Below are 19537 nucleotides of genomic sequence, written 5' to 3'. Positions count from 1 at the left end.
TGGCTCTTCGGCTTGGATACGGAGATGAGCACCGCAACCCTAGAGTCGGATTTGACTGGCTTTCGAGCAAGGGAACCTTTACCTTTACCTTTAAGCCACAGGTTGCAAACTCCTGCTCTAGTTCACATACTTGGGATTCAAAAGTGTGCCTGGATGACTCATTTGCATGGATTCTCTCCAAAATGGTTTACTAGAAATTGAACCACAGGCAAGAAATACAGAGAGGAGGGAACAAGAGACTGGACTATCTGAGGGCTGGTGAGGACGTGGCAACTCTGCTGCCACCACTACCACCACCCCCCACAACCCCCCAAGTCTTCCCAAAGACCTCCAGAAATAAGAGACACTATTGGGGTTGCTTTAAGAACTGTGGCCTGGAAAAATCAGACCACTCCCCTCACCCAAATGACTCCCTTTGCCCTGGTGACCACCGAAACCCACTGCTGTGGTTGCTCGACCACCGAATGGGGAGAGGGCAGCTGAATTGCTGGGGCTCACTACTGCCTTAAAGAGACAGCAGTTGTAGGAACCACTGAACCACCAGAGGGGTGAGGGCAAGGATTTTAGGGCAGCTTTGCCTCCCTCACCCCATCTCATTCCTCTACTAGTGCTGCAAAGCGAAACAGCTCAAGCTCACAGCAGCCCTGTTTTTATTTTGCCTTTATAAAAGGCAATTCTTTTGTTTCCAATTGTTTTTTTTACCTTCGTAAGCTGCCTTGGCAACAGACATGAGTCAAAGAAATAAGCAACACACCTATACCACCATAAGCTTCTAGATGCTGCATAAGTCATCCCCATGTAAACAGCAAAAGCCCCCACCTGCTGCCATACACACACACACACACACACACACACACACACACACCTGGGTCTGCGCGGCTCCAGCAGGGTCAGCAAGACCTGGATGCCATTGACAATGACGGATTCACTCCGTTCTCCATCCAGCATATTGCTTAGCAGCTGCTCAATCGTCTCCTGCCTGGACACAAGGGAGAATTGGTGCCGGTTAGGAAACACTTGGAGTCAAGCTGTGTTTGTTCCCCTTATGGCTAGTTTTGTTAAATTTTAAAAAGCTTAGAATATTCTGAAGACTTGGGTCGGGGGAAACAATTTACTTTTGCCCCTTGCTCCACCTTGCCTTTACACTGCAGGACAAACCATTACATGTAAAGAAGAAGCTGCTGCCGGGGATTACCCAGAGAGACTGTGGAAGTCCTGAGAAGCTCTTAAGAGGCTGTACCATCTGAGAGCCAGTAAGATACCCTGGTGTTAAGAGTCAGATCTATGCCAGAGGGAAGAACCTTCTAGCTTTGGACATGGCTTATAGCAACTCAGAACCAAGTGAGCAAACACCAGATAGTAAGAGGAAGTCGGGGCAGTTTTACAGAACAAGAGGTGAATTTTGATTTAAGGATCTTGTTGATTAAAGTAATGGATATTTAATGTGTTAAAAATCCACAGAGGGTACAAATTAAACTATTACCTCCTTCTTGACTGAAAACACTGCCAGAAATATAAAAAAGAGAAGGCTTGAATTCATTTTGGCATCAGACAGGTAACTCTCCTTTTAGGGGGTGCCTTTTTCCCCCTGGCTGCTGGCACTGCCAACAGTTTGGCACTCACTTCTCGAGCGTGGCCAATAATTGGTCCGGCTCGGGACTATCCTGGATTTGGATCATCTGCTCGCGGCTCAGCCGGATGATGTCACACAGGGACTGCGAAGCGTTGGAATGTTGCTGCATAAAGCACAAGAGAAAACAAGAGAAAAGGCCATTATTAAGCCCCTCACAAGCAGCTGCACTTTGACAGATAAGGTATCCAATCCATCTTTAAGCATGTTACACCCTGAGAATTTCATTTTTTTTCCTCTCTTCAGGCCTACACTTAAAAACTGGAGATTGTTCCTCTAATATTTAGTCCTGAATTATCTTCTGCTGCCTTACATCCATGGAAACATGCACAGTAGTTTGGATTGTGTACCATTATCCTCTGAGCGAAACTGAGTGGGGGAGAGGGAGGACACGGGTATAGCTAAGGGCTACGTTGAATCCAGCCAGCTTTTCTGCTCAGTTTAACTCCACTCCTTATTACAGTCTCCATTCCCTATGGCCTCTACTGCTTGCAGGTTGCATGATTTCCAGCACTGTCTTTTAGTTGGGTCAAAGGGGACCCCTGCCTCCCCTTTTCACCAGTGGAAAAATGGGTTGGATCTAACCCTAAGAGTCTGCAGTACCTTCATATTTTACTTCCCTTTAGCTCTTTGGCAGAAACCAGATAACATAACAAGTTTAAAGCAGTTTGTGGAGACGTTCAAAACTGGACCTTCATCAACATATTTAACGGAAAAGGGTTATTTTAACCTTTTCCAGGATATGACTGCTCCTGCATCCTCCACAACTACTGTTAACTATTTACACCTTGCTATAATTATCTTAAGTATTCCAAAAATCCCCAAATACCAAGGCTAGAATGAAGAATGCAACATGAACAAGACTGTATAGGTTTCATGAACTTGCATATTTCTGGCTTCTTGCAGATCTATTCGTTCAAGAGATCTCAGGTCCCATGGTCAAAAGTGGCAGCCAACAAGACAATAAGAGTGCAGTCCTAAGCAAGCTATTAAACTCAGTGGGACATATCTGAATACATATGTGTATAAAGTACACAAAGACCAGCTGATTAATTCCACTACAGCCAGCCTAGCACTTTTTTTATTCTCTGTTATAGAGCCTGTATACTGAGATTGCTGAAATTCCAAGGCCTGCAGGTTAAAAAAGTCAAACTGGACATGAAATCTGAAAATCCATTCACAGAACTGCAGTGTGTGTGTTTGTTTAATTTCTAAACAGCAGCTGTGGGGACTGGGGAATTTGGATCAGTTTGTAACAAAGGTGGGGAGTTTAAGATTTATCCCCCACCTTTCACTATCCGAAGGAGTCTCAGAGTGGCTTACAATCCCTTTCCCTCCCCCTCCCCACAACAGACACCCTGTGAGGTAGGTGGGGCTGAGAGAGCTCTCTTAAGAACTGCCCTTGAGAGAACAGCTCTGAAAGAACTTGTGACTGACCCAAGGTCACACCAGCAGCTGCATGTGGAGGAGTGGGAATCAAACCCGGTTCTCCCAGATTAGAGTCCGCGCTCTTAACCACTACATCAAACTGGCTCTTTCTTCCCCCCTTCATCCAACTCCCAGAGTTGTAACCACTACATCAAACTGGCTCTTCCTTCCCACACACTTCCCTCCTTCATCCAACTCCCAGAGTTACCATTTTCTTCTGTGGGGAAAATCTGAGCAGCAGGTCAAATAACCAGCTCCAAAGGTCATGTAGGTTCAGAGAAAGCACCCCCCCTAGCCCCTGAGGTTACTGCTAGGCAGTAAAACAAAACAAAGTAGTGATTCAGTCAACTGCATCCCATATGGTTTAAACCAAACCCTGAGGATGGAAGAGAAGCAGGGTACATTTACAACTTACATTGTCATCCTTTGAAGGGTGGATCATCCCAATAAGCCTCTGGACAATCTTCTCCTCATTAAGCCACTTGAATGAAAAAAAGACAAGCAAGCACCAACGGATGGTGAGATTCAGCAAGTACCCTCTGAGACAGTCCTCCAGTGATACCCGCTCAAGGACAGGAATATTCACACCCACTCTAACAACAAACCACAATTTTGATTCTAAGGTCCCACCAATACCCTTGAAATCCTATTTGTACATATACCAGGAAATAGGGATGGGCATGAACTGGAGAAATGCAGTTCATGGCTGAACGACAAACCAAACCGTGAACAGAATAGACCCAGGAGGTTCGTGGCCCTGTAAACCTTGTTGAAATGGTCCACAGTCCCTTTAAATGGTGTTTGCAGACAGTCCAAAAAACAGCTGAGTGGTATAGGGTGCCTGCTGCCCACTGCTCAGCTGTTTTTCTGGCTGTCTTGTACACTCCCTTTAAACTTTAAAGGGACTACATAAAACACCCCAAAACAGCGTGTCTTGTACACTCCCTTTAAACTTTAAAGTGACTACATAAAACACCCCAAAACAGCACTGCTCCCCAGCACTCACCTGCTTTTGCAGTTTTTGCTGGGAACAGAAAGCAGGGGTTTAAGGGGACTCAGAGTCCTTTTAAACCCCTGCCTTCCGCTCTATCCACAAACCGCCATGAATCACCATGAACTGCTTTAAAAATTTGTGGAAATTCATCACAGCAGACCTATCAGGAACTTCAGTTCATGAACCATGAACAAGGCAAAATTTGTGATGAATTTTGCTTCATGGTTCGGTTCATGTCCATCCCTACTATGCAAGTCCTAATAATGAACAGCTACCGGGGTAGGGAAGCATCCCAAAATGAGTATACAGCAAGAGACAAACTTTCTAGCAAACAGTGTATACAACTATTCTTTCTCAAGAGCTGTGGGACATGCTGCAACACCCCCCCCCCAAATACTACGTTTGTAAGTAAATACACTTGGCATAAGCCTCTGTGAAGAGAGGAGGTAGCAGGTTTATGCACCAAAAGTACCCTGATATATCCCCTCACGCATAATTCCCAGAAGCATGAGACCTGAAGCTGTACGGTGTTTAGTAAGTCAGCAGGAGGGCCAGCTCGAAAGGAGTGGGGGGCCTCCTACTTCCCGGAAGCTTTGAGAGACTCCTGTTTGCAAGCCACCATCAGTCATAAAGGGAGCTTGGTCTTCATTGGTCACTTGAAGTTGGAAGCTCTTTCAGCTCTATGCTACTGCCAATCACCTGGGTTGTCCAGATAATAACTGATATTCTCCAGATAAACCCATGCAACCACTGATCTTCCTCCGATCACTCAAGCAGAAGTGGCACATACACAATGAAAAGGTTACAGATCGAGTGACTGGTAGCTTATGGCAGCAGTCTCGGGTAGTCGTGACCCCAGACCACTGAGCACAAAACACGAAACCATGTTGCCTGGTCTTTGGAGGAAGTGGGAAGAGTGAGAAAGATGGGAGTGCCTGCAGCAGGACCCTTACATTGAACACATCTTGCCTGAGCTGTGGCTGCTCTACACAGGTGAGAAGCCGCAACAGGAGGTCCATGATGGCCGAGGTACCAATGTGGCACAGCAGCAGGTTGACGAAGTCGTCCTTCTTGCGCAGGAAGGCAACTATCTAGAAGACAGTCATGCGAGTTAGTGGAGGAAGAGGAACAAGGAGGACAGGAAAGACGGAGCATATCCAGAACAGGTGACCCTCTGCATTTCATCAACTACATGAGAAAGAGCTTCAAGACCCACCCCTAGGAGAGTTACTACACATGATATAATGCAGAAGCCTTGCTGAAGGTAAGCAAGGCCGAGTCTGCTCAGTGCCTAGATGGCAGAATTCCCTGGAACTTCAATCTATGCCACCTTCTCAGATGAGACAGAAATGTAATTTGTTAGCCACCTTGAGGGTGTGGAGATGAGGTGGGACATCATTACTTAAACTGATGTCGGCAACTGGTTTTTGAGAACCTCTGATTAAAGTAAAGGCAGAACTGTACAGCCATGTTTTCACATTCATTCTTCCTGTATTGCAAAGACTTTGGCCTGGATCCTATGGATGAGTTCCACGCGCACTACACAGCCTTTGCCAAAGAGTGCATTCCCACTGGCACTTCCATTTGCACACCATCAACGGTTTTCAATAAGCTCTTGTGCAAAAGGTAGTGCTAGCTGATGAGGAAGTATGTGCTGCTGAATAGGCAGTCTAGTATGTATGAAATTCCCGCACAGGTTACAGGCCTAAAAAATTGCTTGCTACGAACCACAAAGATCAGTGGATCACCTTGGGCTCCATTTTTCAGCCTAAACTACCCTCACTAGGCTGAGAAATCAAAACAAGGAAAAGAAAGAGGTGGGAAGAGGCTGAAATACTTGTAGGAAGGGCAGGATAAACACATCATGGCATTAAATTACCTCATTAACTTCACATGGTTAAATATTACTTTTGAATGCACCCTGGCAGAGCAACAGCTGGTATTTAGCACACCTGGAAAAATGCTTAGGAGTCTACAGACTCCCTAAAAGCACTCAGTACCAACTGTTGCCACCTGAGGGTGCACTTGAAAGAAACACCCACCATTATGAGCTTAGTTTCCCAGGATTCTGCAGACTGCAACACAGTCCAAGGTGCTGGCCTTAGGGATGACTACAGGCATTAATGGGTATACAAGGAAGCAAGCAGCACAGCTCAGGATGGGGGAAAGGTCCTGGCAGGTCAAAGAGCATGTGAGACGCTACCTGATCAGTCTTGCGGTTGATCAGGATCCCCATGACCTTGCTAAAGAAACTGGCCAGTAGCGGATTGAGAATGCTGCCAGTCTGGAGGAAGCTGTAGAGGCGACGCAAGAGGGATTCGTCCTCACCCAAAGCGTCGTTTATTTGAGTGACGTCCGACGTCAGAATTTCACATGATACACTTGGGTACCTGGAGGTGATGTGGGAAGAAAGGGTAGGGTTGGAGATTTTAAGGCTGCATAATCCTGCTGCGTGAATATCTCAGCCATGCTCTTCTTCTTGACTGTTCTACAACTCACTCAACTCTGACACTTTTGTGCTGCTCTCCTGGCTTGCAGGTTACAGAGTTTCCAGCACTGAGATGCATGGCATCAGGTAACATACAGCTATATGATCTCTGCTCTGATTTTCAAAGAGGCTCCGCATCAAGGTAAACTGCGGTCCAGATCTGCCAGTTTTAAACAATTTTTTGCCCCCCATGATCAGCAGACGTGGAAGAAGACACATCAGTATCCACTGACAACTGGGAAGTCTGCTCTTTGGCGTCTGAAATTTCCACATGCATTACCTGCCCATTGCCAAGCCCATCTTCCTAACCATACAAATGTATGTGAAACCGTTAAAAGTACCTGAGTGAAGAGTTCTGCACCCATAATCAGGATGGTGGTTAAACACAAGCTACGGAAAACAGCCTCGGTCTCACATCAACTGTCTATCTACCCACACTGCTGTCAAAAAAGCTTTTTGTGCTGCTCTCCTGGCTTGCAGGTTATACAGAGTTTCCAGCACTGAGATGCATAGCATCAGGTAACATACAGCTATATGTTCTCTGCTCTGATTTTCAAAGAAGCTCCGCATCAAGGTAAACTGCGGTCCAGATCTGCCAGTTTTAAACAATTTTTTGCCCCCCGTGATCAGAAGTGGAAGAAGACACATCAGTATCCACTGACAACTGGGAAGTCTGCTCTTTGGCGTCTGAAATTTCCACATGCATTACCTGCCCATTGCCAAGCCCATCTTCCTAACCATACAAATGTATGTGAAACCGTTAAAAGTACCTGAGTGAAGAGTTCTGCACCCATAATCAGGATGGTGGTTAAACACAAGCTACGGAAAACAGCCTTGGTCTCACATCAACTGTCTATCTACCCACACTGCTGTCAAAAAAGCTGATCCACTGCCCTGACCTGGATAGCCCATACAAGCCCGATCTCGTCAGATTTCAAAAGCTAAGCAGGGTCGACTGTGATTAGTACTTGGATGGGAGACTTCCTTGAAATACCAAGTTGGGAGGACAGAGGCAGGCTTTATTCAGCCACCTCTCTGAATATCCTCCAGGCCCCCAGTAGGGGTCAGACACCAGGGGTCAATGTGACTTCCAGGTGCAGACACACACGCGCACACAAATACCCCCCCCAAAAAAATCAAATCCTGATTCAATGCAGTGGGCAATGACCCTCACACTCTCTTAAAAAGATCCCTTTCCTAGCACCAGCCCATTTCACACACTCAGTACAGCCCTCCTCCCCCATTCCCACACCACCACACAGGCAATACCTGCACCTCCCTAGGAAACCTTTGCTCAGCTTAACGACTCAGCAGTGACCTCCGGATTGGCAACCCCAACCTTGCACTTTTTATTATTACCAAGCCTTTGGGTTCTTTCCTCCAAAACTGTCAGCTGCTAACTAAACGCCAGAAATGCAGCTCCCAACAGTTGCTTCATCACGATTTCTGACATTAAGAAATGAAGATGCTAGGATTCTCCTTTGCCGGGGTGTGTGCGTGTCAGTGGTAGACCAACTCAACAGTACATAGGACTCCAGTGCAACTTCCAAGACTTATGCAGACTTACCCCTATTAACCTACATGTTGCCTCCTGACAAGCTTCATATAAAAACGATTTCCAGCCAGGGGGTGAATTCCATACTTTGGAGATGTGCCAAAGGAAGAGAGAGTGCTCCTTTCAGAAGCTGTGAGAATACCTTCATAGTTTTCTGGGCTTTGGTAATCTCAGTTAATGTTAAGAAGAGCTAGACAAGTTAATGTTAATTGACTGACTACACTGATATTTCACAGATGTGTAAATGTTTCAACCACCCTTTATTGATTCTGATATTTGAACTAAGCTGGCTGGTTTTTAAAGTTTTGAGGACAACCTTCTCCCTGTATTTTTATATGTATCGTAAGCCACACGTTTTGATCATATGTAGGCAGGCAGCCCCTGTTGGCTAAGTGGCTACTTGGCTTTTGAACAACGATGCTCAATGTCGTGTATCCAGAACACAGTCTAACAAAACAAAGGCCAACAGGTAAAACCAATAAAAAATCCAAAACTCAACAAAAATATTTTTAAAGCACCATTTCTTCCCATATAGTTCTGCTTGGGCACTGTGCTCATCACCACAGACCTTTATTCATGTTGCCTTAGCTTCAGAGAGGAGATGTGTGCCCAAGACAAACAGGGCCTTTATCAATGGTGCACTTCGAGCTTTAGAAAGCCCTCCCCTTCTTCTTGCACCTGATACCTCTCTTGATATTTTTTTGCTGCCAAGCAAAGATTTTCTTTCTCAGAAGGATTTCAGTTTTTGCACTGAATTTTGTCTGCAACCTAATATTTTAGAATGATTTGTTTAGCCTAGCTTTATTTTTGTTTATTGGTGCTGGTTGCTTTTATTTGTTACTGGTTTTTATATTTGTTGACTGTACACTGCCTTGTGAATGACATATTGGAGAAGCAGAATCCATTGAAGTCCCCTCTCCAAGGCACTGCAAAGCAACAGTGCTTTTGTCCACATACAGAACAACACTGGTGAGAGGACCAAAAGAAACTACTCTTAGAAAGGTGTTCCAGAGCTCCAGCTGACAGGCCCTGCTCTTTAGAAATGCAAATCTGGCATCCAAACCAAATGATGTTAGAAGGAAAGCCTCAGCCACAGCTATTAAGCCTCAGAGAGCCTGTGTGGTATGGTGGTTAGAGTGTCTGCTAAGAACAAGGAGTCATGAGTTCAAACCCCCACTCAGTTGCAAAGACCATCTTGAGTCACCCAAATTTCTATCAGCCCAAACTACCTCACTGGGTGTCTGTGAGGATAAAATGGAGGGAGGGAAAAACCATGTAAAATGCTCTGAGCTCCTTTAAGAAAGAGCAGGGTACGGGATGAGGCACTGTTTTAATTAAGATACTATCTCATCATTTTCCAGCAAATGGATTTTTTTAAAAAAAATAACCAAATGATTTGCACCCCATCTTGCAACATAAAAGCCCTGCAGTATGGAAAGAGCACAGGCAGCTAAAACACAGGAGGAGCAGGAGAGGGCAAGGGGAACCTGCCAACACTGCTCCTTAACCTTGGAGGAGCTGAAGGACAGGAGCTCCATCTATATCCAGAGTGAGAAACTTATTACTCGTGAACAGCCCCCTGCTGCTTCTCTCCTCCAGGTGCTCTACCACCAAGATCCTCCACTTACTTGTAGCGCACTCTCTCATCCACATCTCCGGGGGGCTCCTCAGTCACACAGGTGACCAGGGCCTCCATGTGCTCGGGCTGCACCAGGAAGTCCACCAGCTTTCGATTGACCACCTTGCACTCCTGCAGCACATCCTCTTCATCCAGAAGCTCAAAGAGGGTCACGTTGCCACGTTCCAAGAGGGTGTCGATATGAGAGGTCGTGTGGAGGTCAAACTTCCAGAACATGGCTTGCTGTGGAAGGTGGGAGAAGGACAGAGAGGGACATCAAAAAAAAAGGAAGGCGAGGTGAACCCATGGGCTAGTGACCCTCACTCCTGTAACTGTCCCCTTCTTGATTCAGAAGAGCCCCAAGCACAGGAGCCAGGGCCAAGCACAGGCTGCTCCAGCTCAATAACTAAATGGGATGGAGGATCTAATGGAAGAGGCAACCTGCATCCGGTTGGGAATAGCCCCAGACTGAGGGGACAGGACGTTTGATGAGAAATCAGAGGATAGTGCGGTGGGCTGGTGTGGAACCCTCCCATCATGGGCGCTGCTTGAGAGGTGGCACAAAGGGCAGTAACTGCCACAGCAGGTGAATTTGGAGGTGAGAGCAGGTTCCAGATTATACAATTTAAAAATTCAGGCCAAGAAAACGGAGTGTGGTAATAAGCCACGGTTATGAGAAGAGGACAACAAAAAAAGGCCAAGATCAAAAGGCAGACAAGCGAACCAACAGGTTTCACAGACGTCACGAGAATGCAAGCCCAGTAGGGGCACGGCAGTGGAAAAAAACTCCAGCAGGAGCCAGAGCAAAGCCGAGATGGGTAAATACAAAGTGGTGAAGAAATAACAGGCATAGAGGGACCTTTAATCCAAGGTGGAGGGGGAGGGGTAACTAGGGTGCTGAAAATGGTGTGTGTGGGTGTGTGCGTGTGTGAGAGAGAGAGAGAATGAGAACATGCACAATTCACCCGAGAACACGCACAATTCAACCAACCTTGCACACAATGTATTTAAGACATTTCTAGCCTGCCTTTCTCCAACAAAGGACCCAAAGCAAGCGTAAGAATCTTCATGTGTCTGGGTCCTTTTAGAACTGCATCCAAGTCCCTAAGTGCTGGATAATATGCTTTAACCCCAGCAACCAAAACAGAAGTCTTTTGGCACTTCAAATACATGACACAAGCTTTCCTGGAATTCGTCAGATGCATGAAATGCATCTGTACTCTCAATAGACAAATGTATAATGGCCACTGAAAAAGACAAAAAAGGTACAAGGAGAGGGGTCAAAAGCCCCCCAAAACACAAGCAGTGCAGCTTGTGGTGTTTCCAGGCGAAGTTCAAATGCATATGAGGTAAGCACAGAGACCATTTACAACAGCACTAAGAGGCAATAATGCTATTTCCCTAGCCCTTTTCCCATACTTATGTAACATCTTCCATGAGGGGGGAACCACTGTCCCAAACTGCTCGAATCAAACTTTTGATACCTTTTGGCTTCAGCCTAAGAGTGTGTGTGTGCATCTCTCGCTCTTTTTGAACTCCTCTCCCCTCCAAATGTATACTATCTTCCAGCAGTCCCAACAAAACAATTATCTAATCGACAAGTGGCCATGCAGTGATGCTGCGTGCAAAAATCTGCATACTGGGGTAGTAACCCTACAATTGGCATTAGAAAATAAAACCCAAGCAGAATCTCTTACTCCCTTCTGATGCCACAAAGAGCCAATTTGGTGCAGTGGTTAAGAGCGGCAGGACTCTCATCTGGAGAACCAGGTTCGATTCTCCACTCCTCCATATATAGCCAGCTGGGTGACCTTGGGTCAGTCACCATTCTCTCAGCCCAAAAAACAAACCTAGTTTACCACAAAAAAGCTGGAGTTTCAGGCTGCCAGACAATCTTTGGATCTCCTGCCTATACGACACCCAGTGCCATATGATAATTAATTTTCTGCCGCCACAGTGGGAAAAAACGCAATAATAAAATGCCTATTCTCCACACAGTCCCTTCTTCCCAAATCCCACTGAGAGGGAAGGCAGGAGGAGAGCAATTGTCACCCCAAATCCAATGTAACTCCATGAGGATCTTCTGCAACCCTCCCATGCCCCGACTGACAGCGGAGGAAAGACCCACCTGATGCATGATCCTATTCTTCCCTGTAAACTTGGCCTCACTCCATTCCAGGTGCCTTACATGCTTCCAGGAGGGCCCATCCCATGGGCTGAGAATGCCTACGACTCATTCAGATTAGGAGTATTTTTTTAAAAAAATAGAAGACTCAACTCCTCATACACATGTACACCCCCCCACTATCAATGCACGTTTATGGCTGAAATAGGGACATTAACCCACATTAGTACCTACAGTACCAAGAGGGGTCATCATTGTGGATTGAGCAACACAGGAACCGGCAGTATGATTTCGCATGTGGCACGGGCTTCTCTTCTTCCTTGCCCTCTGAGAGACTCGGGCCAGGAAGGCGGTTCCTTGTGGCTGCATGTTTGCAGTCTCCCTAACTACAGCTGCAGTTCACAGTGGCAGAGAACTCTCCGTACCACCAGATGGAGGGGGAAAAACTGAGAGAAACAAATAGTAACGTGGCGACGCCTCATTTCCCTTTTCAACCCTGCTGCCGCTGCCGCCACGGTGAAGGCCAAAACTTTTCACCCGGTTTCCAGGCAACCTCTAGAATCACAAGACTTTTGCAATACATCAGAGCTGACTGCTTGGCTTGGAGAAGCTGGGCTCACGTCAGCTCACAGAAACTGGAGAGGGGAGCGGGGGACAGTAATCGAGGACTTCGCAAAGTTCAGACCTTAAAGCTTACAATAAATTAAAAACACTAGAACTTGCAAACTTTTCCACCATCCCTTTTTAACACTGCAAATTGCTTTACAATGCTTGAACTCATTTATTCACACAACAACCCTGTGAGTTGGGTCTTTACCTAACCTGGTAAACGTCATGGCCAAAAGGGCACTTGTACCCCTGTAGTCAAAGCCACTGCTCTGAATTGGATTCCAGTCACACAGGGCTGCCTGTGACTTCAGATAGTCCCAGCTTTATCTTGAATAAAACAGCATGTTTCTAGGGGGAAGCTGTCACTGTCTTACCCTGTTTGTGGGCTTACGAACAAGACCAGACAAGGTGGGTGGTTTAGTGATTCCGTGGATAAAGGTTGTTCTACTCTATCACACGGCTGATGAGTGTCTCCCAAGGTTGAGGAAAGGATCAGGCACTGCTTTCAGATATTTCCAAGGGTCTAAGGAATACATGAATGCTCTCTTTCCACTTTCTGGCACTCAGAGTACAAAATGCCAAATGCAAAGCAGCCCTCAAAATTCTCTAGTTGGCCGCTCACTGCCCCAGTTGTCAACAGTGACAGTGGCTAGGGTTATGACAGGCACATGCGGATCACAGCCACATGTTTTAAGCATCTGAATGTGTTCAGGCTGTTTACAGCAGAAATTAAGAACAGGACAAAGATTTCAGATTCTCAGCAACCAGCAGTCAGATCTCTTTTATCAGTTCATAGAATCACAGAGTTGGAAGGGGCCATACAAGCCATCTAGTCCAACCCCCTGCTCAATGCAGGATCAGCGTAGAGCATCCCTGACAAGTTTGGTGTAGTGGTTAAGTGTGCGGACTCTAATCTGGGAGAACCAGGTTTGATTCCCCACTCCTTCACTTGCAGCTGCTGGATGACCTTGTGCAAGCCATAGTTCTGTCAGAGCTGTTCTCTCAAGAACAGTTCTCTCAGCACTCTCTCAGCCCCACATACCTCACAGGGTGTCTGTTGTGGGGAGGGGAAGGGGAAGGAGTTTGTAAGCTGCTCTGAGACGCCGATTGAAGGGCGGGGTATAAATCCAATATCTCCTTCTCCAGCTGCTGCTTAAAGGCTACCAGTGAGGGGGAGCTCACCACCTCCCTAGGCAGCTGAATAGAATTCCTAATAATCATCTCAAACTCTCCAACGCCCAGAACTCAGGGTGGCCTACATGTACAGGATCATCTCATGCCACCACCGCCCCACAATGCACTTGTGAGGTAGATTAAGTACTAGCCCCCAAGGTCACCCAGTAAGTTTCGTAAGGTAAGTGGGGGATTCCATACCCAGGTTTCCCTGGTTTGGGGTTAACATCTTAGCCCACTGCCACCACCCTGTCTCTACTATGAACTGAAAAAGATACCTTAATTTTCTAGACTCCAACTCAACTGTTCAGGAGCCCAAACTCCTGTATTTCTGTTATTCTTCACACACTGATGAAAAGTAAGAAACAGCGTTAAACCGTGATCTTCAAAAGCCAGGGATAAGTGGCTCTTCGCTGCAGTGCTACTGTGCAATGCAGAAAGAGTCTTCAATATGAATGCTCGGGGCTTCACCTGAAAGGGAATATACCAATATCTCTAATATAATTATTCCGGGAGGCCCAGTCCAATTCCACTTGCTCAGGGAAGAAGCAAACAAGGAGAAAGTGGACTTTTGGTCAGCTCCTCCACAACCCTTCAATAAGGACTTCCTTGATAACTTTTTTAAATTGAAGAACATCTTTTTTTGGGGGGGAAACTATCTTAATTTTGGAATATCCCCAGTGGTTTGGCAAAAAAACCTCCTTCCGCTGAGCCAAGCCAAGGGAAGAGATTAGAAGCATGTGGAATAATGGAAAGAGAAGAGGGGGAAACCCTGTATGCAATTAAAGTCTTTAGAAACCTCAGAGGAAGAAAAAAAACCTCACGCTTCTTTTGCTACTCCAAGGTGACACAGTGTGATCATATAGCGGACAGACTAGACTACCAGACTAACGTACATGGGTCTAAGTAGGAAAGTTTTGTTATGAAGACTGGACCTATCAAATTTGGCTTGAATCAACAATCCCCCTTTTACCCCACCGTATCTCCAAAGAGATCAGGGTGGTGTATATGGCTCTCCCCCCTCCATTATCTTCTCAGAACAACCGTGCAAGATAGGTTAGGTGGAGAGCGTGACTAGCCCCCGGTCACCTAGAGAGCTTCATGACAAGAGTTAAGGGTTTGAACCCATATCTCACTGTCTTATTCCAATACTTTAAACACAACACTATATTGATCAATCATTTACTATGCTTCCAAATTTACCCTCACCTCTACTAATGCTGTGGGACTACCCACTAATTTTTAAAAGTTCCATCCAACAAAACGACATTGATACCACCAAGATACTTTGTATTCTAGTTTCTTTACGTCTCCAGGATAAATACTGTCATACATATCACTGAAGTTTTGTTAAATATCTTGGCTTAAGAGGGAGAGAGTTTATTACCAGATTCCTTCTTCTGTAATCTAATTAACACAGTCCCCATTTAACAAGGCTTGAAAAGAGACCTTGCTACTCATGAGCAGCATTTATAGTTCTGGAAGGGGAAAGATTTTCAACCACCTGCTGGTTAAGCCTCCTTCTTACTTCCTATTTTATTAACATTAGCTCAAGAGAATTTTTCTTCAAAGAAAAACTTTCCTGAGAAGTTGTTGGCAAGGTAGGGCGAGATATAAGCTAAATAAATAAATAAGTTTAGGAATACATGCAACTGGGCTGTTTGCCAAGAATTTAACCAGGAAGAGAACTTCACCATCTATTAGGAATAGGACTTCCGCTATGTATCATCCTCATCTGATTCATTTCAAACAGAGAGCCAGCATGGTGTAGTGGTTAAGAGTGGTGGACTCTAATCTGGAGAACCAGGTTTGATTCCACACTCCTCCATGTGAAGTCAGCTGGGTGACCTTGGGTCAGTCACAGCTCTCTCAGGGCTCTCTCAGCCCCCCAAAATAAGTCTAGCTTGCCATCTAGTGGTGCATAACACTAAAAGAGCTAGAACTTCAGGCTGCCAGACAATCTTAGGATCTCCTGGCTCTACTGCACACAATGTCATACGATAATTAATTCATTCACTCATTTCAAGCACAGCACAACTACAGTTTGGCATGATGTTTGAATTGACAAACCATGGATTTGGATCTAACCATTCTTTCTGCTGATGAGAAAGAGTGACCACTCCAAAGACTACCCTGGAGAGCATGGGATCTTTATGGACAAAACCCATGAGGGACAGGGGGCTGTGATAAGCAAGTGGATTGGGTGAGAATGAGTGAAAAAGCTGGCTGGATCCAACCAATGACATGCAAAAGCAGCTAGTCAAAGCTAGGATTGGGCTTTTGACTAGTCAAAAGAACTGGTCAGTTGGCCAGCTAAGTAATTGACAAAGCTTTAACTTTGTTAGAAACAGCAAGGAGAGAGATATTCTAACCATCAACAGGTTTGATACTTGTGCTGATAAAACTTTCCAAAAACAAGCTAGTTATGAAACACTGAAAGCAACTTTAAAAAAAAAAATTGGAATGACTTGAGTCCAGTCATTCACAGGGGTGTTACAGAACTCCTTAGTTCCTGCAGCAAGTAAGATGGAGTCACAGGTAGTAACTTTTTGCCACCACCAACTGCTTGCGCTCCTGTTCTGGGATGTCTGCAATTATAGCTGGTGGCCAGAAGAAGTTCTGCAATGGTGCTGGGCTTGCCTCGACAGCTACGAGAGTGCAGGGAAAGCATCTCTCACTCCTGCTCTTGTGAACCAATCACAATGAAATTGGTTTTTTAAAAGGTGAGCTGCCACCTACTCACAGCGCTTCATGCTGCAATGTTTGATGACCATGAGATTATAGGATCTGACTGGTTGACTGGCTAACCTCAAGCAAAAAACACAAGTTTAGGAGACCCATGCTTTGAAGGAACTTTGCAGGAACATACAGTCTGAGCAATGTTTGAATTGACAGGCTATGCTGACAGCCCTCCTTCCACTTCCAAAGGCTACTGGCCCACTGGAAAGTCAGTGAGCCTTATGAAGCTAAAAGGACAGAACGACAACACCAGCAGGCAGTTCTCAACCAAGCTCTGCTCATGAACTTCTAAGCAGGTTCAGGACAGCAGCAATGGGGCACCCACCCTTAACACAAACTTAGTACCACCGAGGTAGACCCAGACGCACACCTCAGGAAAGGCAACACCACTGCACAGAGACAATACCCGTGGCCAGTTATTTCCACAGCATCCTATGGCGAGGAAAAGCAGGTTGCTTACCAGTAACTGGTGATCTTCGAGTGGTCATCTGTGCATTCACACCCATGGGATTCAGTGCGCACGCGCTGGATCGATCGGTGCTGTAGCAAGCTCTATTTTAACGGATTTTCACGCCCAGTCCCTCTATAACAATCTATTTCAGGCAACCAGAAGAAGTTGGTTATTATACCCTGCTTTTCTCTACCTTAAGGAGTCTCGGAGCAGCTTATGTTCACATTCCCTTCTTCTCCCCACAACGGGCACCTTTTGAGGTAGGTGGGGCTGAGAGAGTTCTGACAGAACTGTGACTGGCCCAAGGTGATCCAGCAGGCCTCCTGTGGAGGAGGAGAGGGGAATCAAACCCAGTTCTTCAGATTAGGGTCTGCAGCTCTTAGCCACTACACTACACCGGTGAAAGCTTTTATAAACAAAGTGCAAGACACAAAAAAAGGACTTGTAACCCCTTTTTATTAGGACCCATAGTGTCCGTTCTGAGTTCTCCAGAAGTCTTCATCTGGCAGAATGTGTGAGTTTGAGGTGGAGGGAACACAGATGTTTCCAGCCCTCATGTTGAGGCTTCTTGTCTGTATGCTGTATAGAATGCCAACAGAGTCTTTCTCCCAGAAGGCCAAAGGTGTGGCCTGATGATTCCAGTTCACCCAGCACCGCTTTATCTATCCAGATCTGCTTGGCATACAAAGAACACAGACAAAAGGCCTTAAGATCAGAGCCTGAAACATCTGCTTTTCTCCTTCCTCTCCCCTTTTCAAATGGCAGCCTGATGAAGTTTTGGAGAGCTTGAAAGCTTGCATACTGTTTTGTTAGATTCAAGTCCATTAGCCCCTTAAGAGACCAAAAAGATTTTTTCGAATATGAGCTTTTGATAGTCAAAGCTCTCTTTGACTCTCAAAAGCTTCTACCCTGAAAATCTTGTTGGTCTCTAAGATGTTACTGGATTTGAACCTAGCTCCTCTACTGCAGACCAACAGGGCTGTTTTGTGTCGTTCGGTGTGTCTTTAATAAAAGGCGCCAGATGGCTTTGGGTTCTAGATTTTGCTTTGAACACACACAACGACCTGCAATCTGTCTGGTTTTATTTTGTTTTTAATGAGAAAAATCATCCAGGCTTGTTTGTTTTAGGACTTTGATGTGCCATGAATGACTAACGCAGGTATGCATGGGCAGGTATGCTGGATATTTTTTTGGAACTGGTTTTATTTGCACGGGTGCATTACAATATCGTCCTTGTTTAGAACTGGGCATCGGGAATGGGGGAATGGGAAGTTGCTGTTTCCATCCTGTGGGTCAGTAACCCTTTCAGAAAGCAGCTGGCTCATTTGTTTTCTTCTGCTGCTTTCTGGTTTACATCTCACCATTGGCCACAGCAGACTGTTTTAATCCTGCTCCGTTCATTTGGAGCTAGGATGTGCTGGAAAGGGGTTTTCTGGGGGGGAGGTGAGAAATCACACAATATGGAAACATACTTCAGTGTTTTATATTCCAGACTAGGGAGTGGCAAGAACCAGAATGGGATGCAAGGGCAAAGAATAACTGGCTGTGTACCTCTGCAGCCACGTCAAGGAATGGAGAAGGCAAGCCAGCTTAGCATTTAAGGTTAGACCAAGCTATGACCAGAAGACTCTACAAAAATGAATAAGTAATGAAAAGCACTTGACATACTTCATCGCCATTCTCACGTGAAGCTTGCTATCTGTGGATTTTTGTAAAGGACAGATAAAGAATGGAACTCCCGCAATAGCCGCTCCAATTACTAAACGCGGCTTGAAATAAAAGAAGCCCAAAGCTATGTTTCTTGGTTGAGTGGAACTAGGTCGGCCAACCATCAATTCTTATTACCTGAAGGGATTCTGAAGCTGTAGTGAGCTACCACCAGCCAAGATCCCACTCTTACATTAATGATTGGCTTTTTACTGACAAGAACCGATCCTACCTCCCACTGCATCTGTGCAAATTTGTCAGAAACAAACTGATGTCTTCTCATACAGGACACTGCTCGTCACTTGCAGTTTATTTTAAAATTGCCTCTGTGTTAAAAGCAACAGCCAACCTCCGCTCTGGTACAAATTTGAGGAAAGGCTGAATTCACCCCACATTTGTGTTTCAGCTGCTTTGGTCAACAAAGCCATCAGAAGCACTGAAAGGACCTCAGTCTTTTTAGTGACAGAACTAGATAGTCTGGAAAGCCAAGAGAACTCAATAAGGTATCGAAGGCCTAGGTCTCAACAGAAGAAATTATTCCTAATTGATCTTCTCAGAGCCGTGTTCGCTGGGGCACCTTGTATTTAAAGATTTGTTTAACCCCAACAGTAAAGCTGGAGTAATTTATGTAGTCAGCCAGATAATCAACCAACCTGGAACACTGAAGTAAAAGCGTAATGGTAATTTCTGCAAAGGACTAATACAACAGCAGCAAAAGTCAACTTTTTCACTGCACCAGCACCTTCAGAGAATTAATTTATTTGCTGTTGGGGAGGGAGAAGATGGGCTGGTGAAGGGATAGGAACAGACAAAAGCGTCTTTTGGCCTTTTCCACGGCTACTTGTTGGGGCATAGACACAGGAACTGGAACAGTACAGAATTCTAAACTTCCAGTACCCAAAGTCAGGACCATCCCTATAATCTCCATTCTGGCATATGCAAGACGCTGTGGACTGTCACACAGATAGGTGATTCTGGCTTTCATTAAGGGAGGCCAACCTTTGCCTATACTTCCTTCAC

General features: G+C 45.6%; 1 protein-coding gene across 1 annotated transcript in view; it reads right to left on the bottom strand.

The window, feature by feature from the left end:
• The window catches only part of PPP6R1 (protein phosphatase 6 regulatory subunit 1), a 47596-nt gene that overhangs the window by 17393 nt on the left and 10666 nt on the right, over positions 1-19537 (bottom strand). The window contains exons 2-7 of the mRNA XM_015420764.1: positions 9724-9956; positions 6256-6442; positions 5006-5143; positions 3474-3539; positions 1624-1736; positions 866-979 (exon numbers count right to left, since the gene is read on the bottom strand). Of these exons, the coding sequence (XP_015276250.1) occupies positions 866-979; positions 1624-1736; positions 3474-3539; positions 5006-5143; positions 6256-6442; positions 9724-9950 (845 nt within the window). The 5' untranslated portion in view covers positions 9951-9956. The remainder of the gene's footprint in view (positions 1-865; positions 980-1623; positions 1737-3473; positions 3540-5005; positions 5144-6255; positions 6443-9723; positions 9957-19537) is intronic.

This window comes from Gekko japonicus, unplaced genomic scaffold (genome assembly GCF_001447785.1).
Source record: "Gekko japonicus isolate JY-2015 unplaced genomic scaffold, Gekko_japonicus_V1.1 scaffold1715, whole genome shotgun sequence".
In the NCBI taxonomy this organism is placed as follows: domain Eukaryota; kingdom Metazoa; phylum Chordata; class Lepidosauria; order Squamata; family Gekkonidae; genus Gekko; species Gekko japonicus.
The sequence above is the reverse complement of the archived record's forward strand: the minus strand, read 5'-3'. Positions and strand labels throughout refer to the sequence as shown.